This window comes from Apteryx rowi, unplaced genomic scaffold (assembly GCF_003343035.1).
Source record: "Apteryx rowi isolate R43461 unplaced genomic scaffold, aptRow1 scaffold_34, whole genome shotgun sequence".
In the NCBI taxonomy this organism is placed as follows: Eukaryota; Metazoa; Chordata; class Aves; order Apterygiformes; family Apterygidae; genus Apteryx; species Apteryx rowi.
In genome coordinates this window covers 19881-47817 of record NW_020449863.1, presented here as the reverse complement: position 1 = coordinate 47817, position 27937 = coordinate 19881, and the positions used below count along the sequence as shown (strand labels likewise).

The following is a 27937-nucleotide window of genomic DNA, read 5'->3' as shown; positions in this document are numbered from 1 at the left end:
TGCAACTTAAGCTTTTTCCTGCCTCTGATACAGTGCTCTGCCACACTTAGAACTGTGACATTTTTTTTCCTGAAGTTAAAAGTTAAGAAATTCAGTGGATCTTGTTGTTTGTGGATATCTCCTGTGAATTTTCCTCACGTACTACTCTTCCTGGCTGACATGAAATTTTGCAGCAGCTATTGCTCTGTCTAGCACTAAGGAGCCACTGTGGGGGAGATGAAGGGGCCCCATTGTGTGCACTTGCCACAGTTGTTACTTGCTTCCAGTGGGGAATTTCTATTGCTGATTGTGAGCGTGTAGGAGGCAGACTAGCTCCAGTTTGTCCTCTGCACTGCAGGCGGAGTGTAAAGGGCTGTTGTTTACAAATGAAAAGATAATTTCTAACTTGGGTAAATTGGGTACAGAATCACTGTGACAGGCAGTAATAACACAGCAAGCTGTATTGCCATTTGCACTGAATATAAGGTTTAAAATGCATAAGATAGGTGAATTAGTGGAGAAAAATAGAACTCTAATGGTATGAGATGCATATTTTTATCATCATCTCTAGTACAAAGATTTTTATTGTTTAGTGTTTCCTTAGTGCAGGGATCTCTTTACCAAGTTATTTTTGGGRAAAAGGTAGGGTTAGAAAGGACTTCAAAATAAAACTTGCCCTTTGTTTTGTTTTTTAGCTTTTTGGTTACCATTAAATCTGACTCCTTCCTCTGGCCTCTTTTTGTCTCCTTCCAGAGGGAGTRTGTAGTGTGTTGGTGTGCAGCTGTGTGTTATTTTGGTTGTGTGTTTCATTTTTTGTTTGTTTTATAAAAAGGAATAGGGGTCCTTTATGGCTGATGGTACAGTGTCAGAGGTCTGGCAAGACAGCCCTTTTTCAGCTGAGCTGAGATTAGACTGCTGGTTTCTTGTCACATTGTTGTCCCTGATAGCTAAGACTACTTCAAAGACGGGGTCCATATTGTAACTAAACTTTGTGGACTTGCCAAGATCTTGGGGATATGTGGTTTTCTGCATTCCTGTAGGAAATTCTGGTTTATTTATTTTTTTTAAACCATTTTCCCTGTCTATTGGAAAGGGGCAGCAGTGGCAAGATGATAGCCCAGTTTGCAGTGATGTGCAGTGTCGGTGCTGTTAGTGCTTTCTGCAGAGTAGACCTCAGTAAAAAACGCTAGCCCTACTTTAAATTACTCTATCCTGTCTGTACCTATAGCCATAGGCTCAAGGGGGAAGGGGGAACTTGGCCATGTAACCTTCCCCTCCTCTGTTTTTTCCAGAGGAGAGCCAGGGGTGTTTTAGAAATGAGCTAAATTGGTCCTGATGTGTGAGCTTGCACAATTATCATCTTGCAGCTCAGCAAGGTGTTGTGTTATAGTCTGCTCATATGGAGTTCCTGAGGAAGGCAGAGAGCACTGTGTTTTTCCAGTCCTTTGTCAAGGCATGGAAGGCACTGGGGTGCCAAACTCCCATTTATTTTTTCAGTTATCCTCCAGAAGTCAACAGGGCTCTGGCAAGTCACTGAAGAGGAGAATCATGTTCACTGTCATTTCCTAAGATGAGAACCAGAGGTATCTGGTTCTTGGTCCAAGTGAGGACCCTTTGATTCCTGTCAATGTTCTGACTGAAAGGACTGAAAACCTTTTTGTTTCCATCCTAGGTTAATGGAGACAGCAAGAGAAATGACCAGGGAGTCTTTACCTATCAAATGCCTTGAAGCAGTTATCCTGGGGATGTATCCTTTCATGTGTCTGTGTCTTGCTCCACTGGAGCACTGTTTAATATATCGTCTTTCCTGGATGCTGTTTGAGATGTTCACAGCTGAAGGTGAGTGTAAACAGCTGAGAGTCTCCAAGGTATTGATCAACAAGTTGCCGAATAAACTAGATTTGTCAGTAGGAACTTAGGTGCTGTGTGCGCAAGTTCACAAGTGTCAGTTGATGTTAATTCCAGCAGTGCTGACTTTGCCTCCTGCCCTGGTAATCTGCGTCATGTGAGGATTCGACCCAGAGTGCCCAGCTAAGTATCTGCCTACGCAGTTTCTGCTCCCTTCTTTAGTTTTCGTGTGCCAGTCATTGTCACAGCTTGTTAATGGCCCGTGAAACTTAAGTTCTGTACTACGTTTGTCTAATGCTTGCACAACCAAGTCCTGTTACTGGTTTTGTCTCAAGCCCACGCCTATGCTTTGTACAGAAACATTCATATTATAGTTAAACACTTAAGCAAAATAATGTTTGTTTCCTATTCAAGCCCAGAAAAGCCAAGAATATTTTAATTTAAAGGCTGACACGCAGTGAGAGCACCAGAGAATCAGGAAACCAGATTAACCTGTGTCATCCTAAAACACCAGGGGAGGGCAAGGCAGGACCCTGAGGGCAATTGTATACTCAGTGTGTCTTGCACATATGACTAAGTGTGGTTTTAAAAAAAATGAAACAGCTTCTGGAGCCTCTGCTGTGCTTTGCTTGCTGCTGCTGCCCCCTCTCGTAGATCAGGCCAGGAGGAAGAACCAAAGGAGCATGGTAGGTAGCACCATGTATTGGCTCACGTGAGGGAGGGCTGCTGCTGGGGCCTACTAGGAGGTACCTGCTAGCTGGCTGCCCCGCAGCACCTCTGCCTCCTTGCTGCTCTGGGACCTGCTGTGCCAGGGCCTGACAGCAGTTTGGGCAGCTGGCTCTGCTGGCAGGAATTTCTGAGCCTGAGAGAGGCTGTGCTGCTGTGCTGCAAGTATGTGAAGTGTGGGAGCTGTTGCGGGATGGGGGGAGTAATGTGGGCTGAGCGAGCAAGGGTTGTTATGTGTGGTATGTGAGACTCGATGCTGGATGTGGGCCCCTCTGCACTACGAGGTCTGTGGCATGCACCAGATGCTGCTCTTGGCTGCACTCGGTGCCCCACGCACCGGGAGTAGACTTCAGCTGTGATCCTTGTTCTCGCTGACAAAGCTTCTTGAAAATGTTGGAAGGATCTGTATTCAACTGGAGAGCAGGACCTCTCTGGGGGTCATGAGGGCTTGGGGATCAACAGGAGAGGCAAAAACTGATGCCTGCCTAGAAACAGAAGTGATGTTTATGGTCTGTCATGCTTAGCCTTGTGTCAGGATTGTACCCATTACTATTTGGGGACCAAAGTGTGGGGAGAAAAATAATTCCTGGGTGGAGATGCTGCTGCTCTGCAGTACACAAAGTGTCAATGTGGCTTCTAGTGCCTTATTTCTAGTGTGGAACCAATTATTCCACATACCATGTCGAGAGCGAATTTATTTGTGATCATACAGGTGACCACAGTTGCCTAAGTGTATTCTTGCTGGTCAAAAAGTTTTGACTATTTTATTTTCATTTCAAAGGAAAAAAAAAGGCTCTTTCAGGAAAGGCTTGTCTCTGTGAGAAGCATCTGCCTGCCTCAGACTTGTGGGGGTTTTTTGTTTTTGTTCTTTTGGGAGGGGAGGGAGCAGCAGAATAACTGAAATCTCTGTATTATAACATTTAATGTGATCTGAAGTTTCCTTGGTAATGGATTTTTAAAGATTGGGCTGAATCTTTCTGTCTCTAGATGCTAATTTTGAAAAATGTTTATGAAAGCTTTTTGAGAATTCCTGCAGAGAAGGCTTAAGCAGGGGAGGGAATGGGGCAGGCCTGTCTTTTTCCATGATTCCTAGTTGTTGTCTTCAAAGTCTTTTGTGTAAGAATAGTGTGTATCTGCTGGGGTGGTAGGCCAGTAACAGGCTCATGTAAAGAAACTTAAAAGCTCTCCCTGCACCCCTCAATATAAAACCTAAAGTTTTTGCTTGTGAGGTGTGAGTACGCAAAGTGCGTAGCAGTGGTGAGTGTGTGGACCATCAGAATACATGTGCTTTAGAACTGACCTATATATTGCCTGTGTCCTTGCCGAGCCTGGCAGTGTCATGCTGCATGTGCACAATGTGGATTTCCGGGGAGGAGTCTTTCTAACAGCACCTGGTTAAGTTTGCTGATTTATATATATATATGTAAAATATATATGTACAGACACACACACACACACTCAAGCCCAGAAAATAAATAAATATATATATAAAAATACATATAAATAAATTTTTATATATATGTATATATATATMTATTTTTTTCCAGCCCTAAGATTTTGACATTCAGCATCAGCCTCCATATGCAGACATAGTGAGGCCTGTGACTTGGTTTTCAAGGTCAGGCAATTACCAGATAAGAGATGCTATTTCCCTCCATTCCTTCTCCTGAGTGTCAAATCAATCTCTTCAAACGTGCCTGGGCTGAGCATCCCAGTGTGTGCATGTTTCTCTGTGGTTCCCTTCTCTGCCTCTTGATGTAAGGTGCTGATTGTAATTTGTGTGCTGACAGGCTTAGCAGTGTTGCTTGGATACCAAAAAGAGCATAGCCTAGTACTACAGCCTTTAGCTTCTGTGAGCCTTCATTCAAAGGCTGACTCGCGCAGAGCAGCTTAGCAAGATGTCATTTTAATTGAGCTGCTTGCTGGCTCATGCGATTGGCTTTTACTGTGTGACTTCCTATAAAACACTTCTATAATCCTTCTTGGTGCGGAATTAAGTTCTGCATAACTGCTTTCACACTAGATGCATCTTGAAACATTTTTATATGGCCACAAGTTAAATACTGAGCTACCCTTTCTGTGTGCGCCAAGGGAGCTGCTGTTAGAAGATTACTAGACGCTCATAAAAATCCTCTGGTGTTAGGTTCCCGTGGGCTGTGAAAAGATCTGTGTGGATCTCCTGCTCTGTGTGACTGTCTGTGCCAGCTTCGTATCTCTCTCTGCTTACATGGTCTGCTCATCAGTGCCTAACCAGGGGCATTCCTCCTGCTGTCTTTTCCAGGGTATTTTTTCTTTCAGTTGTAAATCAGTGGAGTAATGGTGCATTCACCACATCCGTTATAAGCAAGGATCGAAACTACTTATGCCTAAGAAAGGGAATAGTGAACCAAAAGGTGCCAAGGGAATTTTATTCATGCTGTATCCACTTTAATAAAGTGGGGAGAGTAAAATGCTGGAGGAGGAAGTGGCACAGTGCGTCCATCCTCAGGGAATCTCGCAGTGTGCTGTCTGTGACAGATGAGTATAACTCACTGTCATTGACTTAAGTACGTCCTTCCCAGTTCATGTGAGGTAACAGTCAGGGATGTGCAGTGTATTAGAAGACCTCCCCCCACCAAGTAATGTCATTAAATGAGGAAGAATAGAGCAATACAGAAGTGCCTCAGAAGGGAAGAGGTGATTTAATAGCTTCTGTATTGTGCCTTCTGCACGCTTTATCAGTGGATGGTATTTATCACTGCTGGAGTCCTCTGCCCATCCTGTTTCTCTTGGCTGGTGGATAACTTCCTGGCCTGGGAGTAAGTGTTTTTTAACGTGAGAGAGTTTCTTTATCCAGTCATTGCAGGATGACTGGAATATTGATAACCTCTCAGTGCCCCTCTTTGCCTCTTGCAAGCTTGTCTACAGTTTGACCAACTTACTAACAGAAATATGGGCAGGAAGGTCCTGCTGAATAGCTGCAGTCCCTCTTACAGCTAGGAAAAGCCAGGAGAGAGCTCCTCATCACTTCCATCTTCATGGTCTAATCTTTAGTCATCTCTAGTTGTGAGCTAGAGAACTGGTACTTCAAAAAGAGTCATACTGGCATAGCACTCTGGGCTTGTGAGGCTGAGCTGTCTTTTTGAGCGCTGCCATTACTCRGAAAGGACAGTGCTGCTCGGGGGAGCCCAAACTCTTCATGTGGGCAGTTGGAGCAGATTGCGTCCAGATGTGGATTCCGTAGCTCTCTGCTTCCGCAGTAAGTAGGCACAAACCTTGGATCTCAACACTCCTGGACTCTGCGGGAGATGCAGTGTGAATCCGTGGCTTGAAACTTTTCTGAGTGTTTACTTCTGGCAGTCAGAGGCTCTCTGACATTGCTCGCAGTTGCTTGGTTGCTTTGAAAAATAGCTCCTCTGTTTTTGCTGAAGCTTGAAGCCTTATATGACAATTGTGAAGTGTGAAGTTTATTTTCTTCCTGCTCCACCTCCTCATTCTGAGCTAGCAGCTTCAGCTTTGCCAGCCTAAATAAAGCTGCCCCCTCTCTCATCCTCAGCCTGCTTTCATCCCCGTAAGATTTCTAGTGAAGTGTGCGTGGGGTGCCTTGTGAAGCAGCCTGCTGCGAGTGCTTGGAGGGCCTGCTCAGCCTTTCCTCGCCCAGGGGAATGGCAAGAGAGGAGAGGACAGGAATACCCCATGCTTTTCTGTGCTGAACTTGGCCAAACTTCAGCAGGAAGATGCCTGCATGTGTCCCTCCATAAGCCTCGTATGTCCCTCCCTAAGACAAGAAGCACTACTGCATCGTCTTGTCTGGATTAAATAAGGGAGAATTTTAAACAAGTAACTATGAAGCTGAATAGCACAAGTGGTGTAATAAGGATTCATTTGCTTGATATCAGATTCATCAGACTTTGCTTTGTATGTCTTTGGTTAATGAGGCAGAGTAGAGTTTGTAGCGAAAACACCCACCTGCATTCAGAAACAGTCAGGGGAAATGCTAGGTGTTGCAGCTGGCAGAGCAGTACTCATAGGCTTGGGTACTGGAGATAACTAGGTGCTTAAACATGCTTGGGGAGTTGCTGTTGGCTGGCTGGTCTGATAAAACAGCTGATGTTGGTGCTTACCTCAAACTGAGCATATCTGAGTTTGTGTCAAGCTGTTTCAGGCTCTGTGTGGCCTCACTGCATACTGACTTAGTTGTGGGTACTTTTCCCTACAGAGCTGTAAGAAATAGTCTATCCCCATGTCCCCTGCTGTTGGAGCTATTCTTGAATCTTGGGCCCTATTCTTGCAGCAGGGTGAGTACAGACCTGAGAATTAAATGCTGTGTCAGCTGAAGAGCCCAGGGTCAGGAGCAGCTAGGCCCAGCCTGAAGCCAGTGTATCCTGCCGTGGCAGAGCTGGTTTGTTCTGCGCTCCATCCCAGGTACCTAAGCAGCCGTGGCCCTGTACTCAGTGTCTGAACATCCCTGGCTTGCCTGTGACTTTACAAATGTTCCTGTAACACGGTCAAGAGAAGATCAATACCTACTATGTGTATCACTTCTCTTAAGTCGTTTTCTGAAGGGAAAATCCCACAGAGAGGACTGAAACCCAGGTGGTGCTCCCAGTGTGCTGCCTTTGCAGGACCATGCCTCTGCCAAGGGGCTGCTTTGGTCCTTGGGGCACCAGGGAAGGGGAGGAGCTGGGTGGTCTCTCTTGGTGCCTCGCTGTCCTGGGCTCTCCCTGCCTGGCAGCTCTGTAGTATGGCTCCCTGCTAGCTCATGTTGCAGGCAGGACTTCACATGGCAGAAGGGGAAGTCCTTGGTGCCAACAGGGCAGTAGGCAGGGAAATCCCTCTGGGTGGGAGGAAGAGTTGTCTCCTGCATCCTGGCCCTCTGCAAGGGCCCTCTCTGGGGAGGGCGCATTGCTCAGTGACAGCACTCGTCTCTTTATTTGCCACTAGTATGCCCCGTATGCAGTCAATGTGTTTGTCAGAGGTCCATTTGGCAGTGGCACTAATTTTTTCCCCGTATTTACTCAGGCTAAACTCCTGTTGAAGCTGGTTTAGACACAGGTGGGCTAATGTCCTTACAAGTGTCCCTTTCCATCATGTCCAGCTGGCTGTGGTTCTTCACTGCTGTGGAAAACTGCCAGTAGGAAGTAAACTGAGCTCATCTAGCCGTAGAAAGCCAGCTGCTGTCTTGTAGATGCTCTCAGCTGTTACGACCTATTTCCAAAAATGTCAATGTTTAAAGCCCAGAGCCACAGTGCTGGCACACAAAGATTATTCTCAGATTATTTATTTAAAAAAGAAAATGGAGATGAAAGTTTTTTCTGAAAGTTTCTGCTGGCAAGGAAACAAGGTCAAGGGTATAAAGTTTCTCTTTTGGCCAGGAACTGCTCTGTGCCCTTTGATGTGATCACAGAATGCCTGTTGGTACATACTAGGTTGGCGAATAATCCTGAGACTTGCATGGGACTTTTCAGATGATATTAAAGTGTTCACTGGAAAATACCTTTTTCTTACAAAAAAACCCCAACAACAGCAACAAAAAAACACGGAAAGGCTGGCTCTAAAGTGCTGTTTGAGTCACTGTGGAGTGTGCAGATTAAAAAGGAACAGCTACAACTTATTTCTGCTCCAGAGTTCTAAAAGTAACTGGTTGACTCCCAACCTGCTGCTTGCTGGGGCTAGCTCAGCTAATTCTCCTGTTTTCTTTTGTACTGATTAGGGCTACTGCTCTTTATTTATTCCACTGCCCAGGAAAATCCATGTAGCGGCCAGAGTGCAGGTTTTGTGTCCCAAGTCTTTCTTGTATTTGAGTCTGGGATCTGAATGTCCCCTAGGATCAAAACTAGGTAAGGTGTTTAAGTCAAGAAGTTGGATTTGAGTTTATTTTTGGTGCGTGCTTATCATCAAAGCCATGGAGGCTTGAAAATAAATCCTCTTAAAATAACAACAAGCACCATCTGCACCCCAGTCCTGCCAAACCCCAAGCAACCCCCAGCGTGGGATAAAGTTGGCAAGCAGAACAATCCTGTAGGATCACTTGGAGCATGGTGGTGGCCTACATAGGATGAACTAACGTATTAGTATAGCATATGGGAAGGTCAAGTGTCCAAAATTGCTGCTCATCTTTGCTGTATGGTTTAACATTTGTTGCCTCCACGGTGGCTGTGATTCCCATGGTCTCAGTGTTGCTCTCAGGTGAAAGGTGCAATAGGGCAGAATCACAGCTATAAATGGAAGCGTGTCAGGAATGTGTTGTCCTTGGGGTTCAGATCCTGATCCCACTCACCTTGGCATTATGCTGGATGAGGATCAAAAAGTCGCTAGAGCTAAAAGCAGGAGTCCGAGTGGAAAGGTTGATAGGACTAAGGGAAATGCACAACCTGTGGCTCAGTGCACAGTGTACTTGTATTGACTTGTGGAGCTGTAGGGGCAGTGTGTGGAATGGGGGATTGGGCTCTCTGCAGGCTGTTAGCAGTGTTCGTGTGTTCAAGAAAGACTGTTAGTAGACCCATACCGCATTATTGGAGGCTGACAGTCCACTGGCATAATGTTGCATGTTCTGCATCCAGTTCCTCTCTCTCTCCTTTTACTCTAATACATTGTTTTCAAAATCAGCTTCCTGGGGTATGAGAGCAGAACCCATCAGTTACCTAACCCATGCAGCCCTGGCTAGCAGGCATTAATGTCTCTGCGGGATTGAAGAATTGAAGTTGAATGACTAGTGTGAGGCTGTAGAAGAGCTCAGAGTCAGAGTGGATAGGATTGGGAAATTTCTGAGGGATGGGGACAAGCTATTCTAGCTCCTGTGCTAGTGGTGTACAAAGACCCTGATGGTGCTCCAGGTATTATCCTCTCGTGTTTTCTGGCATGAGGGAGTGGGGGAAGAGGAGGGATATCAGGGCAGGGAGATGGCAAGGTGGAAGACTGGAATCCCTCTTGGGTGGTCTCTGAGGAGGCTAGCATCTGTCAGTACTGTTACTTTTCTGCTGTGTAGCCCTGAGGGACAGGCCCCGGGGGAGCTGCTTTGATTTACACAAGGGCCCAGAATCTGGAGGCCACAGGGCTTCCATTAAAGCTTCTTTTGCCCTTTCCTGCTCTGTGCTGCTTTTATATTGTGGCACATAATTTACTCCTGGACTCTCAATCCTGCAGTTACAGTCCTAGCTCAAAAATGTGATCACAACTGTGGCATTGGTGTGTCATTGCCTTTTGTTTGCTACAATACAGTTCTTGGGCAAAGCAGAAAAGAAAAGAAATAATAATGATACATGACAGAAAGGAATATCTGATGTGCCTTTCCAGCCCATTTCCTGTGTATTTCATCTCGGGTGGAGACTCTCATTAAGTAGTTGCTTAGCAGAATCAACCTGTACCTAAAGGTTAATTTCCGCAGTGGTTGTTGCAGGGTTGTTTGATGGGTGATTTTCTTCCTCAAAAGATTCTTTTACTCCTACCTAGTATTTAATGAGATTAAATTGCAACTTCTCCAAGACCTTGTGGCAGAAGCGTGTGTGTGTGCAGGTGGCCACAAAAGCTTTGTGTGGACTTAATAGAAAGGTACTTGGGGCACAGAGAGAAAACTCTTTCATAATGAAGGGAAAAATAGTGGTGATGTTTGAAAGCTTCATAGGTGTTAATAAAAGACATTGCTTTTTCAGTTACACAGAATAATAAATACAATGAGCTTCCACAAGAATTCATCCATAGGACAGAAATTATTGTAACCTGACTTTGATATATACAGGTTGTTCCTATTAAGGCCTAGAGCAAGGTGACCTTTTAAATGAGGTGACTGTGGGCTGAATTTTTCAGTTGGTATAATAGTGCAGGGTCTGATTCTGACCTTGCAGTGTTTTTATAATCTTTAATTCTGCTGATGGTATGTGGGATTTTTTTTTTTTTTTTGGTGGAATTAGTCCTCATGCAACAGAGATTCAGCAAGACCACTGAAGGCAATAGAGCTATTTCTTATTTGTGTTAGTGTAGTTAAAATCAGAGTAAGCTTTTATAATTGGTACATGGCATTCCCATTTAATGTAGGTGTCCAGCAGATGGGCAAAGGAGGGTGTATCTAACGTTGGCTTGGTGAGGTGTTCTCTGTGCTGCAGTTCGGACAAGTGCACAGAGCAGAGCACAGATCTAAGTGCACCATGGCACTTTGCATTTTTGCATAGGCCCATAGCATTGCTTGTTCCCATGCCTTCTAATGTATTTCTCTAAACTGCTAAAGCTAGTAACATCTAGCACTGAACACAACTAAGTATATTTGACATTGAACCCAGAAGCTTAACTGTATTGTATTTTTAGAGATTTTTGGCTTGGCATCACAGAATTGTTCTGGCAGAACCACAGGAAAGCACAGTGGGCTCTCTTATGTCTGTTTCTCCAAGGCTTTGGGCCTGGGTCTTGGCTCTGCTCCAGTATTGCTGTGACCCAGGAAGGCTCTGTGGGTTTGCTGATTGCCGGGGGAGCTGAGCTGCTGGTCTGTGTGTGCTTGACTTCTGTGCTGTCTGGGAGGAAAGGGGCAGTAAAACAGTTTGACCTGAGAAAAGCAGAGAGGAGTGTGGAACAGGGACTTTCTCCATGTTCAGGAGGCCTGAATTGGTCCCTGAAGCTGCAGAGGGGACAGACCCCAGTCTTCAACTCTGCAGACTGCCCCAATGGTATCCTAAGAGGTGCTGTAGGTCTAGCCAGTTCATTTCATAGTTAACTGCCCTGACTGTGTTAGCTTCAGGGGAATGACTCCTGAATTACAGCGTGTGCCTCTGCACAGACCCCAGACGGGAGCGTCTCACCCTAGCCTTTTCCTGTCGTCCATCCATCTTCCCTTAGATGAAGGTAACTTGATCGCTGGCTTTGCCCGTGCCCTCCACAGCCTGTGGCTTTCACTGTCTCCTCTCTGCGCCCAGGTCCCAGGGTGAGAGCTGGTGCTGCTCACACTGAAGCAGCAGCAGCAGCAGCATTTGTCCTCTGTGATCCTGGCTCAGCCCCCAGAACTGTTGCCAGAAAGCCCGCCTGTCTGTGTTCATGTGGCACGGGAGTAGTGCCAAGCCACAGCTGTTGATGTGCTGAGAGAGGAAGCAACGTGGCATGGGCAATGCCATCTCCGCAGTCTTGGCCTTGGAAGGGAAAGAAGCCTGCTGTCTGGAGGGCTGGGGAATCCTTCGGTGGGTGTCCGCCCTTGGAGCGAGGGTGGGTTTCACCTGTCAGTGTGGATTAACAGCAGGGAGCCGCACAAAACGTAAGCACTGACACAAGCTGAATTGCATGAGGGAATCTGAATCTCTCCTTCTCCCTTTTCAAGAGCCACCACAGTCTTATGGAAATGGATTGGACCAATGTGTAGTTCCTGTCCAAGATCATTTATTATGCTGTTGCAAATGTCAGTCCCTGGACTTTTCATGTGGTGCATTTGAAATAGCTGGCCAGCAGTTCGGGAACAAACTCTGGGGGTGGGTTGGTTTTTGTTTGTTAACGTCTGTGCCTGGCTATGCGTACTTATCTGGAGAAAATTGGGAACCTGGGAGCTTTTCTTTACTGCATCCCAGCAATGGGTTACAAGTATAACGTGCAAAGACATTCTCCTGTATCAGGAGCTGCCAGGCCAAGTGCCCGTGTATAGATTGAAAGCTTGACCTCTTACCCTGGAGAGGAATAAGTTCTGATCTTTGGTACTGTTTGAAGGCTGTGGAGATGTGTGAAAGTGAGTATTAACAACCTGAGCCGTACCAAGCTCCAACATGGAACTGAGGGAAACACTGTTCCCTTTTGGGAGCAAAGGAATTTGGGATTGGTATCAAATAAGGGAGTTCCCAAGGATCTGGGGGTGCTGGTCTCTTTTCTGGCATGCTAAACTGACCATTCTTCCCTCCTACCCTTTGCCCTAAGCATAGTTAAGAGTCAGGCCCTTTGCTGGCTGAAAAATTGTGTCTTATCCTCCAAACAGTATAATGGGTATTAGCAGTGTTTACTGTTTCTGGGGCCCAAGGAGAATGAACTTGTGTTTGTAAGAAAGCATAGGCCCTGGCAGTTAAAACGGCTAGAGATGTCTTGCAGACGTAATTCTGTTTTGTTCCCTTCACAACTCCATTGTTGCCTTGACACAGTGCAYGCCAGATACTTAACCAATGGGCAGCCCTCTGTGGAACGATTCCCCATCAGCTTTAAAACCCACTTCTCAGGGAACTATTTTCATCATGTGGTGCTTGGGATTTACTGCAATGGCCGGTATGGCTCACTGGGCATGAGCAGGCGATCAGATTTGATGGACAAACCTTTAACTTACCGAACTCTGAGTGACCTCATCTTTGAATTTGAAGACTCTTATAAAAAGTACTTACATTCAGTGAAAAAGGTAAAAATTGGATTATATGTCCCACATGAGCCGCACAGCTTTCAGCCCATCGAGTGGAAACAACTGGTCCTCAATGTATCAAAGATGATGCGCACAGATGTCAGGAAGGAGCTGGAGAAATTTGCTAGGGATATGCGAATGAAGGTAGGTCTGTGTGTCTGGGCTGCGATTTCCTTAGGATGTACTCTGAGATGGGTGTGCTTTGTCTGATCCTGCAAAGGTTGATTGTGCTCTGTTTCAACAGACTGAACCTGGTCCAGGTGAGATTAAAATGCATCAGGTGGGCTGGGGTTGTGTTTAAATCCATTTTGGTAGTTCTACACTCCTAGTGTGTTTTCAAGCACTGTTAAATATTTTGTTTAGTTTTAAGATCTCTCCTTCAGTTTAAGAAACACTTGAACCCTATACCTGTCCCCTGGGTGCAAGGAGCTAATGCGTGGGTCTCTATTTGTGTGCTTCCTGCTATGTCTGGAGGAAGGTGGCCAGGAAGAACTAGCGAGTCTGGGGCTGGGTCCAAGGCTGGCGGGGTAGACGCATGCCCTGGTCGCAGGCAGGGATCTGTGCTGTTTGCTGTCCTTCTCGGCCAGCTGAGGTGCAAGGGATGCTGTGAGGCTGCTGTAACATGTGCTGAGTGCCGGCGGTCGAGGGCAGTAAGCTCTGGCAGGGCTGATTCCCAGCTGGTGAGATTGAGGCACATCTGAAATCTTCACGTGCAGTGGCCTGGGATTCGGGCCATCTTCCATTCCCTTTGTGCTCCCCAAAATAAGGCTTCTCAGGCCTCTCCCCTCAGCTGAGGGCATAAATTTGTCCTTGCAGGAGGCTGGGGGAGCAGACAAAGGAAGGTAGCGCAATTGAGTAGTTGTGGTAGGGCAGTGTGGGTGGATGCTGCTGAGGTATTGTACTGCTTCATGCTCCTAACTAGGCCAGCAGAGCATTAGCAAGTGGTGGCTCCTGAGGCACAGGAAAGGCAGCCCTTTTCTCTATCCGATTAGCAATGCAAAATTAAGTCTGCAGAGGAGTCGCACTTAAAGTGCGATAACCAGCCATCCCCAGGGTACAGGAAGCACGTGTTGTTGCAGCGGGTGACTTCTCCTCTCAGAGCGTGCTGCTGGGCTCACCCCTTCTCTGCGTGCATCCCACCATCTGTGAGCAGGGGCAGCAGGATCTGTTCCTGGGCTAAACTGGGAAGTAGATTACATGAGAAGGGTGAGGAAAATGAACCCTTAGAGGGCTCATGCTTCCCTGCTGGCTGATCAGACTGAATGGCCTGGAGGGGAAACATGGGAGAAAGGGTGAGCTGCCACCCTTTTTGAGGATTTGGTTGCTGCTCCTGACCCTGTCTCAAGGACTGGTGTGGGTGAGGAGCTGGTTTCAGTTGCAGTGAAATGGGATTTGATGCCTTTCCAGCCATCTGTTGGCAGTTAGAGCAGAGCAGGTGCACTTGCTAAGTGTGGGGCTGGATCTGCTGTAGAGGTATGTGGAGTCAGGTCCGAGTTATTCTGGGTTCCCGTTCCCTGCTCTGCTGAGGAATGGCTCATATGCAGCAGCTGTGTGCGTTTTTGGGGGGATAAGGGACCTGGCCCTGAATCTGGGGTGGGAGTGCTGCCTGAGCAGTGGGATTGGCGACTGCAGCCCCTGCTGCCACCGCTCCTACCCTGCCAAGGAGTTTCAGAGGATGAGAGGAAGGTGTGAGGTGACCCTCAGTCTCTGCCACTTGTACACATCTGGTGCCAGGAGGAGTTGGCAAGTTCATCAAGGTTCCCATCGGTGAAGAGGACTGTGTTTGCTAGCCATCAGGCATGGCAGTTGGATGTACCAAGACACTACACATGTTGAGTCTCTTCAGTGCTCATGTTCTAAACACGAAATGACTTGTTTCACTTGATCAGTGCCAGTGTAACCATGTACTACACTGTGAAGATGAAAGGTGTGCGATTTGCCTTGTTCTTCCACACAAGCAGGGATTCGGAGCTGAAGGCTGCCTGAGGTGAATTTGCCCTATGGCTGCTGGGAAAACATCCTTTTATTTTTAGCCAAATCTTTAAAAGGTGACTTTCTTCAGTTTTTAAGTATAAAGAGTCTCTAATTCTTATACCCCAACAGCTTAATGGGGGAGCTTCTCTGTGGGTGAGGGGACAGCCTGAGGGAAGCGAGTTGCCAACCAGGCCTGGTGGCATCAGAGAAGCCCAAGGTTCACAGCAGGTGCCAATCCAACAGAGGTGCCCTTGTGGGGGAAGGAGGCTGATGTGCCAGGAAGGCTTTTGGCTACGGCCAAAGTGGTCCTGCTAGCATAGTCAGAGGTGAGAGGCTGTTGGGCAACATGGCCAGCATGGACTGGGATCCACGCTAACTTGTACTGTACTGTAATCTTAGGCAAATATGCTCAAACACACATGTAATGAAGCTTTATCCCCTTCTACTCTGTTAATGTGCTTTCAATTCCATCTAGAGAGCAAACAGCTGAAGGGGGCTCCAGTCAAATAAGTACATATGGAAGGAAAATTTTCTGACCTTAAGTACTTGCCTTTGATAGAAGGATGAGCTCTGTGTTTGTGCTGAGGTGTGACATTGAATCCAGTCCTTGTCAATGTCTCAAGGTCAGGACCAAGGCTCTGAACCTGCATCTAATTTTGCATACATGAGTAAGACTGTGTTTAATGCAGTCCTGGCCTCACTGAAGTCAGTCRCCATGGTTCACATGAGTTAGGTCAGAATTTGAGCTATTTCATTCAGTGTGCTCACATTGCGAGGGTGCTGACTCTGAAGCATCAGGTCTTTAAAAATAGCACAGAGTATGAATGTTGTGCTGATGGACTTTTGAGCTTGGAGTAACTGGGAGATGTAGGGAAATGTGTGAATGGATAAGAGACTTTTAAAAGGCCTCACAGTCCCAGAGAATCAACCACCTGCCTTACAGACAGATGGCCTTTGTATGTAGAGAGAAAAGTTGGAGAATGCGATTTGGCTATGTGAGACCCCTTCAGTTGAGGGTCAAAGCAGCTTTTCTCACCCCTTGCTGTTGCCAGCTCTGAAGAAAGCTGTGGATGAGTGTGTGGTTTTTTTTGGTTGTTGGGTGTGGGTTTTTTTTGTTGTTTTTGTTGTTTTTTAATACTTAGCTGGGTACTGAATTGATGACACCAAACAATTTTTGCAAGGGGCCCTTAAACAGCTATCACATGATATCAGCTTTGAGTATCTCTAAACCTGTGTAGGGTTTGAAAAAACCTCAGGGGACTAAAGGCTCTTTGTGTGCCACCCCTGATACTGTATAAGTCCTTTTCATTGCCTTTATTTAATGTAGTTTCCTTCCCTCCCCCATCTCTTGCAGATTCTGAAACCCTCAAGTGCCCATTCTCCAGGCAAAGAGAGATCACGGGGTAAGTCGTTGTCCCCTCGCCGAAGGCAGGCTAGCCCTCAGAGACGGGCGTGCAGAAGAGACAAATCGTGAGTATTCCTTCACTGTTGGTGCTGCCATCACTGGGTCAAAAGTTGAGGGTAATGACATTATTTTACTGTACAAAACTTCCTATACATGCCAGTGAACATATGTAAAACTGCAACAAGTATCTTGGGGTCACCTGTGAAGCTCTAGAAACCAGTATTGCTAATGTCCTGGTGTTGCTGTGTTTACTACTTACCAGCTGCTGGACTGTTTTTCTGTATGCTGTCCTTTGAGGCCCAGATGGGCTCTTTTTGGTCTGACTCTACTCGGTGTTGGATGACTGTGGAACTGCATGTTTCATCTTTTATTTTTTCAGTTTTTGTACAGTCCACTTTCTGGAGAAACTAAGAACCTAGCTTGGGGTGTGGGAGACCTTTACAGAAAGGAAAGTAGTTTGATCACACTTAAGGGTGTTCAAATGTAGATATAAAGATAGTAGAACCTATCTCCTTGTGATGGTGGGGTGTCCTTGTTATCGTGGTCACTCAGATAAAAATTGGATTCTTTGCAATTAGCTTTAGTATTGGGCTGTTCTGCTGATGTAGCAGTTTTCACTGTGAACTGTCCAACTTGCAGAGAATATGAAAAAGTGAGTCTTTTCTTGTCAAAGCAGAAATATCACTTACTTTGGATACTTTGATTTTAAGTGGTTTAAAAACCAGACCACCTTTATCATATATAGTAGGTAATTAATTGTTTCCCTTTAACTGTGTGGGGAAGGATGGGCTAACTGCACATGACACCTCTAAATAGATAAAATTATGCCTTCAGGTCATGGGCTTTTTACAGGCACCAGTGATTCAGGCACCCATGCCTTAGATGCGCCAGAGTTGCGTTCCAGCTGTACGCTTCATGCCAGAAGGCTAACCCCTGTGAAAGCCTATATGTGACCCAGATTAGTCACATATTTATGATCATCACTTTTTAAATAGGCTCCCAGACTACTGTCTCAGCACTTATTTATTTTAAAGCAGCTAACAAAGACATGAGATTGACTTTCTAAAGATAACTTTAAGATACTTCAGCGGCAGGTGATTTCACAGCAGGCTTTTATTTTTCCATGTGAACTCATACCAAGTCTACAATACTATACTTCAGGCCTATCACCAAGAGTTCCTTGTTTAGTGTGTGGATGATTATGGTTGTAATAGGCCCTGCTACTCTAGGTTCTTTACTTCTTAGATTCTCTTTGAGGGATGGTTTCATCTTTGAGTTTCTAATACTGCTTCTGCAGTTGCTGGAGTGAATCACATACATTTGGAGAGAAGAGCAAATTTTGTTGGGCCTGGGGAGACAAGCCAACTGAGCTGGCTTTCTGAGAGAACTGCTAAGCACGTGGCTGCTCGTAGCAATTGGCTGCCTCTTGGCTGCTTTGCTTTTACAGGACAGAAGGATAAGAGAAGTATAAGTAGCCTCGCTGGGGCCTTGTAATGTTTCAGCACCCGTTACCTGCTCGGTTGTTCTGCCGCGTTGCTCTGTATCTTGAGTGGATTATGTTATTCTAAAATAAACCTGGGTCTTGTATAATGGTGACTCAGGACCTAGCTATAGCTGTAATGCTGAGAGCAGGAGACTGAGAGGCTGTGCTCTGCAGCTGCGTGACAGCCCTGCAGATCCTGTGCAGCCCCCTCCTGAGCCTGGACTGGCATACTTGGAAGCAAGAGGGGGGCAAAAGAGCCTTCGGCAACTCCAGGACACCTGGGTAGACCAGGCAGGCTGCCGTATCTTCAGCAACCCCTCAGAGCTATTTTGAGAATGGCCATGCAAATAGTCCTTGTTTTGGGGCTGCCTGGTGGCTTAAAGTCACCCTACTTACCCAGTGGGGAGCTCTGGGAGATCAACACTGTTATCCATCTATGAAATTGTCTGGTGCTCAGCAAGATACAGGTCTCTGCATGGATGCAGTTACTAATCGTTAGAAGCTATAGGAAGAATTGTTTAAAGGTTAAAACATGAAGCTTGTGCTTGACAAATCAGCTTTACATTGCTGCTGCTTAGCTGTGTGAGTGTTGGTTAGTCCTGTTACCTCTCTGTGCATCAGCTTGCCACTGTAAGATAGGTATGGTTTATATTCATCTCCAGGGCACAGAATAAGGCTGTTTGTAAAGTACTTTAAGAAACAGAGTGAGGAAATGCCTAGTGTTAGTATCAAATTGGCCTTTAATTAGAGTTTGTCAGCTTGCTTGGAGAGGTGTCTGTAAGAGGTATTGTAAAATTCCAGGCAGGGAAAAGCTGAGGCATTTTTATTTATTTTTCCCGTCCCCTTTAGAGAATAAATTCTTCCTCTGTGTGACTCGTCACTGAATAGCTAAAGAACAGAGAGATCCGTATTCTCCATCTCCCTTGACCCACCTAAATGCTGCTGCTGCTGTGATGATCTGCCTGCGGGGCAGTGAGTATTCAGAGCCAGGGTCCCAGGTGGAAGTCACTGCAGTGCACACTGACGCTGCTGTTCTGAGACATCTGGATAGCAGTGAGTCATGTTTAGGGCAGTTTTTAGAGCTGCATATACCAAAGTCAATGGCTATTGTAGCTGCATTAAATTGTCTTTGCATTTTGAGGAGGTGATTGGAGTCAATTGCCTGCTAGGCTGGTCACAGGAAGAAAAACTCTAGTGCTGGCAGTTGTAACGTGGTGTGGTATCCTAACATAGTAACTTGGGATGTTTAACCTTCTGAACTGAAAAAGGCACCTGTTACCAACTTGCAGGTGCTGTGCCGTGGAGGAGGCCTGTCAGCACTGTTGTTGAGCCTGGAGTGGGGACTGCTTGGGTATGCTGTACGAGGAAAGCCAAAGGAGCGGTCTGTAGGCAAATGCAAGATGGCCTTAACAGTGCGTGTAGTCAGAGTCCTTTCTGCTGGCAATGAAGAGATGGTTTTGARCTTGTCTGTAACACAGGCACCTCTGGACTAGGGTACATAGAGTACATACTCCAAGCCTGGGAATTCCAGGTATCAGATTTAGATGTTGAACTAGAGCTGCTCAGAATTGGCCTGATCCTTTCATAGGGGCTGCTCTGACTGACTCTTATGAGAGCAGAAATGCTCCTCTGAAACCTGGGCTTCTTGCTAGTGAAATGAATTGATGTTCAAACACTTAGTTGAAAAAGGTTGCATGAAGTGACAGTTCTTTCAGTAACTGTGCATTTTGTTAATACTTGAGAATGAGTCACTGAAGGCTTTTGAAAGCTAGTTTGATACTGAAGAAATGCAAAACGTGCATGTACCTTCCTGGAGCACCCAGCTCCCACTGATCCCGTGGGGACTGGGTATATAGGCATCTAGTGGGATTTCCCAGAGGGCCTATTTTAGTGATGAGGCACTTYGAATCTAGCCATAGGAACAGCAGTGTGTTCTGTATAGGCAAATTAGTCACCCACTGTTATAAAAGTGACACCAGTGAAAACTGGTTTCCTGATGTCAAAATGGTGCTTCTTAGAGCACTGACCAGTAGTGTTGGTGGCTTAAAAGACACAGCCAGCCTTCATCCTGGCTGGAGTGACCCTGCAGCCAGTAGGGAGTTTCCTGCTGGTGATGCAACCGTTTCATTTCCAAAGTCAAGCTTCTGCTGGTTTCTGCCCGCTGTTGTGGGAGGCCTCTGAGGTCTGAAGGGGTGAATGCATTAAGAGGTGAGCTGAGTGATGCATACCAAACAGCAGTCGACGGGGGAGAAATAGAAGAGGCAAAATTGAGTATTTTCTTCTGTATATTGATGGGATCCTTGAGAATCTAATTGYAGTGAGAGGCCTTATGCGCAGAAAAAGAAAGACTTCTAGACAAGACTTTTTAGGCTGAATTCCCTGCTAAACAATGGCAGTGCTTGTTGACACTGCATTTTGTCTCTTTATGAATCTTATTTGCATGCTCTAATTATAGCTTTTTAGAGCTTTTAGGGGAGGGGGAGAGAAGCTTTTTGCTCTAATGTGAGCAGGCAGGGGCTTAAGAAGGCTTTCATTGGAGAGGGTTCACCTGCTAATAGCAAGCTGTTATTACAGCCTGCTTTTTGTCAACAATAAATTATATGGGCCTCCCGGAAAAATCTCCCAGTGAAAAATACTTAGGGTTCAGCATGGTGAACTGTAACGGCTTTGCTGGTTTGTTTTCTGGAGGACAAGGGCTAAAGCGAGGCTTAGGGGCATCAGTGGATTCTGCTGGCTCAACCCTTTAACTGGTCGCCCTGGTTCCTTACTGGTCATGTTATATAAATGCCTGTGGTGACCACTGGTGAGCCTGTGATAGCATATTAGCCTGGACATGAGTGTGCTTCCAAAACTGGTCTCCTGCTTCTATCCTATCATGCTTTGACTACTGTTGCAGAGCAGTCTTGGAATATAAAAAACAGGCTCCTGTTGGATGAAGCTAGGCTGGCAGGTGTCTGCCTAATATGTTTCAGCCACTAATGCACATGCAGCACATTGGGAAAAGACCAGAGCTGCTCTTATGTAAAACCACCAGAATACAGATAGTGCAAGGATGTCAGGCCATGAGCAACAAGCTGAACATGTTGCTGTGCGCATCCATTTCTGTTGGGCTGCACTAGTTGCTACTGTAGACACAGCCTGTGCCTTTGCATTCAGACTTTCAAATAGCAGTTGGTACCCAGTTCATTTTGTAAGCGACCAAATGGATATCTTCATTTGTTCTGCTGTTTGTTAGCAAAATGCATAACCCTTTAAAGAGGAGAATTATAATCTAGGCTTTTAGAACAAAAGCCCTTCTAATTCTTTCTGTGCACTGAGCACAGTTACAAGTGAAATATAATCAGGTTAGATTATGCATGAGAATTCCTAGTTACGAATCACAGCTGAAATGGTGCTATGGAGAAGAATCTCCCCAGCTATTATTTTCTATTGAAAATCACTTAATACTTGCTTTGTTTGATATTTAAAGGCAAATTTCAATTAGCACTTATCCTGCAAATGCTTCCTGTTGAACATACAGCTACAGGGCGCATAGGGTATCTTGCAGGATGTGGGTGGCAATAAGCAGTATGTGCCCCCTAGGAGCCTGCTGTGTAGTCAAGTTACAGCAGCTCATTAGCTGAGCTATACCTCACATCAGCTGTGGGCTTTTACTGTGTCCACTTGCCCATCATCCCTTATGTCCAAAGGTAGGAGGGTGTGGTAGATTGCAAGCCACAGTGCTGCGACAGGCAAAGCAGTGTTTCGTTCGACAGGAGTGTTTGGAGCTGGAGGARTCTGGGAGTGTTAATCCGAGTTTGGGAGGGAGTGTAATGTGACAGCCTGAAGCAATTTCTGCTCCTAAATGTCAGTTCACCAGAGGTTTTTCCTTTTCTTTTTAACGTTTGAGGTTTAACACATGCATGCTCTGTGAATGTCACAGCAACACTGACTTGTATRCTTCTGGCCTAATTTCACTGTTGAAAGGCAATTTGGAGTTACTGGTTCTGTTAATACAATGTATTTGGATATGCAAGGGGATTCAAAACCAGGCAGATCCAGTGAAGACAGCTCATGGATGCTGTGTACCAAGCGGCTATTGACAGCTTCAGATACTCATAATGGCACTTCAGACAGGAGATGTAGTCTGGACCTCTCAGCCAGTTTAACAGAATTACCCATGTAACATCTAGTAGCAGTGTTGCCCCGCTTGGTGCTTTGAGAACACAGATGGATTTTAACCATAATTGCTTTGTAGGGGATGTTCTGCTTCAGGTCACTGTCTAGCCAAGGACAAAAGAGGCTGTAAAGCCTCCGCTCCAAGTCCTTCCTTTTTCAAACACCCTAAGGAGAGAAATGTTTAGGAGGACAGTCTGCATGCAGCTAGAGGGTTGTGATGCAGGGTGAATGTGCCTGTCCGCACAGGTATGCAGTGAGTCCCCATCTCTCTTGGATCATGGGAGAAGGTAGAACCATCCAGGTTTGCTTTAATTAAAGCCATGTTTTGAGGTGGGGGGAAAGGAAAAAGGGGTGGAAAGGTTAGAGGATCCTTTTCTATATTTGAAGAAGGAAGAAAGGGCACTTCTTCCTTCATTATTCATTATATGAATAAACTCCTCAAGATCTCCTCAGGTGCAATCCCTTCCTGCATGTGACAGAGCCCAGTAAAGACTCCTTCAGTTAACTACTTATAAGCTAAGTAATGGGCTGGCAGCCTGAAGCAACTACTGCAGAAGTGGGGCAGGCTGCATGGATTGAGGAGTTAAATATTGGCTTTGCATGTGCAGACTCACAGGTCACATCTGCTGCACAGTGAGTGAAGAGTATTCTTAAGAGCTGGAAAAACAGGTCTAAGGAGCTGTAGGAGAGGAGGGCACTGGAGCACTTACCAACTTCACATTTTACTACTCAGGCTTTAGCTGTGTTCTTGCAGTGAAGTGGATACATTGTACAGTCTACTGGGAGAACCTGAACTGTCTTTTTTTAGGAAAGCAAACATAGCGCTTACTGTGAAAATAGCTGAAAGCCTGGAATAAACCCACAGATTAGACACTTCCACAGACTATAAATGACTGGCATTATTTAGCTTTATTAACTTTGTTGCAGGATTTCTTCCATTGCTTGCTAAATAGGGAGACTGCTAGTTCTAAAGGTTTCATTTGCTTAAGGTTGTTAATATACTTAAATGACCTAACAGTATACATGTATGTGTGTATTCACTTAAGTGAGTGGCTTTTCTGTATCAAAATATAAGATGCCTGGAGGCTAAAAGAGTTCATCTTGTATTTTCTATTTGGCTGGCTCTAGACCTTCACACAGACCTAACCAAGAGGAAACGGCAGGGTCAGAGGGACATCAAACTGTGACCATGTAAGAGGCCTTGCTGGCTTGTTTTCAGCTTCTCCCAACAGTGTTTATTTTATTCTAAAAGCTGGAGTCCTGTTCTGGGCTAGCTGAAGAGCGGGATGTGTCTAGTTTTAGCCTTAGGCCCTCTCTCAAGTCAGAGAGGGAGGGCACTCCCAGTCTTAGTTCACCTACCTTCAGATGGGATGACTTGTTCTTTGCGGGTGCTTGGCTTCAGAGGGAACCTACATGACTAGCTCATGAAATGCTTGTTTACATGATGGAAATTCAGGAAGACTGTGCTTGTGATGAGAAACTTAGATCTATGCAGTCCTATTTTGATGTAAACTGGTCCTGGTCTTACAAGTGCACTATTAATGCCTGCACAGCGGTGTCAAATTGCTGTTGAGCAGCTCCCTCTTTTGTCCTTTGCTTGCAGGCCTGCGGTGGTGGACAAGCAAGCAGATCTGGCTACGCTCAACGAGGTGGGCTATCAGCTCCGCATCTAGCAAAGCCATAGGCTGGACAGAGGGCTTCCTTGGTGCTTCCTGCTGCACTTTACCTGCACTCCATTGGAAGGAAGAAGGAATGGGACTATTTATTAGCTCATGGACTTTAAATTAAAGTTGAACTAGAAAATAGAACACAGGAAACTTTTTTTTGGTGGCAATATTTATTTTCTTTCAATTCATGGAAATGGCATCAGTGAAGAGAACCTAAAATTATGTTCACCAGGAGATGTTTTTTTTTTTCTCCATCATGTAGGAGGTGACTCCAGTGGTACATGGGTTTCTTTAAGTATAATTTCTTTGTTTAAGTTTTAATTGAATTTGGGCACTGTGCTGGGTGGTAGCACTGGGATGATTATGAAATCATTCTTCTTAGTGTTAAGATGTGCTGAGGTGCAGTGTGTTTTTAAAAAAAAAAATCACGTTCAGTATTAATTCAGCAATAAAAACAAGCAGTGCAGAAGTGGCGTGAGTTTTTGAAGTGTCAACATTACCTCACTAAACTTAATGGATATGCAAAACTGTCAGTATTATTCTTTTGTAACTAATTTGTACTGTCTCCCAGCATTTCTTGTAGTATTAAAACAGCACTGGATGTGCTCTGCCACCTGTATTACTATTTTATGCATGTTGCAGAAAGAGGTCAAGGTATAAGAATACACTTGCATATTATTAAACACTGACATCTTATTATAGAAAAGAAGAGATTTTGTTGTTTTTTTAAATGATAACTGACCAATAATTTTTTTTAAACTTTCATAGTTTTTTTACACTTTGTCAAAAGCTTTTAGTCTTTCTAAACTACATTGCTGAAGCACAAAACGTGGAGACTGCTGTTTTGTAGAGACAAGGCTTCACATTGTAGTACCAGTTTTTCTTTTATATGTTCTTGGAATAATGGAAAAAATGTCAGAACTGCTAACTTGAGTCTTTACACTTTTCTTTCAATATTTGTGTGTAACTTGGAACCTTGTCTTTGAAAGGCTGAGCAGTCTCAAATGAGTGATGCCTTGACATCTTATATTAAGATCAGACATCACAGACTGAAGTTATGTTTCCACCATGCTTACTTCAGGGAGTTCTTCTATATGCATTATAACAACACTCCTTTAGTCAGACCCGAAAAGGAAATTTGTATTGGAACAAGTTCAGCAATAAAACAAATCACGTCTCAGAAACAGCTACAACTCAAGTTTGTCTGCTTCCTCCCTACTCTGTCCTTTTGTTGTAAGGCTGGGATGAAGGCAGTGTTTTTTTTAAGTGACAGGGCAAGACTGTTATTGGGGTCCACCATTCCCATTAAGGAAGTTCTCTGGAAACGTATTCCTGAAAATATTTCAGTAGGTGCCTAAATGGAAACTGGATTATTCTGAAAGTCCAGCCTCTACACTTTGTGCTATGCTTATAGATGAGATGGTACCTCCCCTCCTGGGCTCTTATTTATTGGAATCTCTGAGAAGATAGGGCATCATGAAGCAGTGACAATAATGCTTGCTCAGAATGAATGATTTAAGCTCCTGGAACACTCCTTGGATCAACCAAAGATGAGGTGAACACAGGAGGAGATGATTGCATGTAGTAAAGACCTTATTGCTCAGAGAATTCAATGACTCTCATTTACCTAGGACAGGAAGACAAGACAGAGCCAGTAACTTTTTACAAACTGTAAAACACTTTCCAGTAATTAGGCTTTAGAAGAACAAACTAGAGAGCAGACTTTTCAAACCTATTACCCTTCTTTATACAAGATTATTTTATCAATTACAGGGAGGCCTTTCCCATCTCTCTTCCCCTAACCTTTCTCACTCCTATGCTCACAATGAGAATTTTTTGGGTCAGGAGTGAAGTTGAGGAATAGAAGGAAATATTCTTTTGATAGAAATTCTTGTTGTGTAATTTGACATTAGCTGCAGAGTTTCAGTTTTAACCTTTGTGCTGCTCAGTGTTTTGTGACCTAAACAAATTTTTCATGTATCCTGTAGATTTCTCATGGGTAAAATGATGTGGAAAACTGTTAAATTGTGATAAATGATAGCTGTAGCACCAGGTTATCTGATGCAAGTTTTTTCTATGAAACCATGGTTTACTTCTCTTCAACTCAAGTAATGGTGGTTGGTATATAGTTTTTACCAGTGTCCAGAGCAATTTGAACTATTCTAACTTATACTGAAACTTTTCTAAGCTGTAGAGCAGACAGACTGCTTTAGGAGGTGGTTCTTGTTTTGAAGTTCAGCTGAAATATTCTCTTGAAGTTTGCTTATGATGGCATTTGGTTTAACTGTGGTTCTAGTGACTTTTTTCTAGCTCACTGCAGCATGCTCAAGTAGTATAGAAAAACCTGTGCATGATTGGTTTTGCTTCCCCCCCCCCCCTCAACTTGTATGTTTATACACAGCATGAAACTTTAATAAACTATCATGGTAGTCTTTTTTTTAAATGACTTAAGTTTTTTTTGGTCTTGTTTAACACTGGATGTTACACATCATTGTCCAGATCGTGATGTTCCAGAAAAATCTACATTGTTTCTTTAGCCTGCAGTCTTGAATCAAGACACATGACAAATGGGAATCAACTGAAGCACTTCTTAAGATTGTTAAATACCCACCTTTGTACAATAGTAGATAAGTAATCTCTAAACTTTAAGCTCTTAGAGATCACACAGTATAGCTAAGCATTAATGGGTTATGCTAATAAAAACTGAAACAAGTCTCTTAACCCCTGAAAATACATTCTTATGGAACAATAATCATCATTAAACTGGTGGCAGCACTGATTACTGCATCATGTCAAGCTGCTATTGCTTTTCCTGTCAGTAGAGCCTTGATCCTAATCCCTCATGTATTGCCATCAAAATAGGGAAGGGAGGGGAACACTAAGTGACAGTTCCCTTTTGTAAAGGGAAGGAAGTAATTATGGTCCTTCACTAATAACACACACTAATGAAACAGAACAAATACCTTACTGCTTTAACTGTTTTATGTGATAACTTCATGAAAATATATCCCCATTTCCCTGCTGGTCATCTTTAACACCTTGAGGAATTTGGCCACTTTAAAATGTGACAGGGACACTGCTGAATAGTTGAGTATAAGCCAAATATGAAAACCATCAGTCAGCAAGTCCAAAACTTTTGCTTTTAAATTAGTGTAAAGATTCAAGCTGGCACTGTTTATAACTAGGTGTTTACTGGCCTACATACATACTTCTCTCTGTAAAAGAGGCTAGAACCAATGTGAAAACTACTTTGGAGGAATAAGGCTTTAGACAAACACCTGTCTGAACTCTTTGAACAAGTGATGTTCCAGTCAAGAGACTCAATTCTAAAAAGCAAGACTTCTTTACTACCCTCCTTCCCCCATTCAGTTGCCCAAGGCCAGGACATAGCACAGACACCCAATGAGTAAGCAACCACCTCTTTGCCAGCAGTGCTCTGGCACAGCAGCTGTCTCACCTGTTTCTGCAATGAGGATGACATTGCAGGCCCTCTGGCAAGCAAATGCCCTTGCTCTTGACACAAGCACAAGTGTTTCCACAACTGGACACTTTTTAGTTGTAACCAGTACTTACAGGCGCATGTTGCATCTTGGGAAGTATGTTTGCATCTACCAGCTCCAGCTTTGAGCATGTTTGGTTTAAAGTTCTAACTCGAGTCCAGTATTGAACTGGACTGGACTGAGTCCAGTCATCATCTTCAGTGTGAATCTGACCAGGTAGAGGGAAGAGTCCCCAGGCACAATTAGTTACAAGAAAAATACTCCCTTCCCAGATTCCAAGCAATTTAAGCTGAATGGTTTGGTAGTCAGATTTTTCAGTCTGACACTGAAGTACCTTTTCAATTCAACTGGTTTGTGATTACCATCACTAGGCTTCTTGCTTTATTCTCCACACACAAAATAACCCCTGTAATAATTCTGTCAGAAAAGGGAAACAAAGATGAAAAATCAGAACCTGAGACTGGAAAAGTAGAACAAACAGAAGTTTCTGGATAGAGTGGCTCAGGTGAGTGTGATTTCAAGAACAAGGATCAGTTTTTCCAGCACCATGATAGCAAGACAATTCTATACATTTCTATAAGTTAGTTTTACACAGCTGTCCATATGTAGTTTGACCAAGTTACAAGACTTGTAACCCCACTCAACTAGTTTCTTACTCAGACTTAAAATAATAGACGACTGCCAATTTCACAGAGGATGTTTATCAATGCATTATGAAAATGAATATAAAATCTTGAATATTTAATACCTCAGAAGAGCTCTCATCTGAATACACAACTTGATTTTTTTTTTTTAAACAACTAAATGGAAAAAAGCCTTTCCCTACTCATTCAACATATCTGAAGCCTCAAAATGTAGGACTTACTTATA

General features: G+C 44.5%; 1 protein-coding gene across 6 annotated transcripts in view; it reads left to right on the top strand.

The window, feature by feature from the left end:
• The window catches only part of VASH2 (vasohibin 2), a 40781-nt gene extending 14768 nt beyond the window's left edge, over window positions 1–26013 (top strand). For 4 of the 6 annotated variants that reach the window (XM_026072284.1, XM_026072281.1, XM_026072280.1 and 1 more), the window contains 5 exons: window positions 1652–1726; window positions 12643–13024; window positions 16209–16324; window positions 23029–23091; window positions 23504–26013. In XM_026072284.1, the coding sequence (XP_025928069.1) occupies window positions 1652–1726; window positions 12643–13024; window positions 16209–16324; window positions 23029–23091; window positions 23504–23573 (706 nt within the window). In that variant the 3' untranslated portion in view covers window positions 23574–26013. Of the gene's footprint in view, window positions 1–1248; window positions 1563–1651; window positions 1727–12642; window positions 13025–16208; window positions 16325–23028; window positions 23092–23503 lie in introns of those variants that run through there. The other 2 variants (XM_026072283.1, XM_026072285.1) reach the window with 2 other exon arrangements.
• Window positions 26014–27937: the final 1924 nt, after the last annotated feature.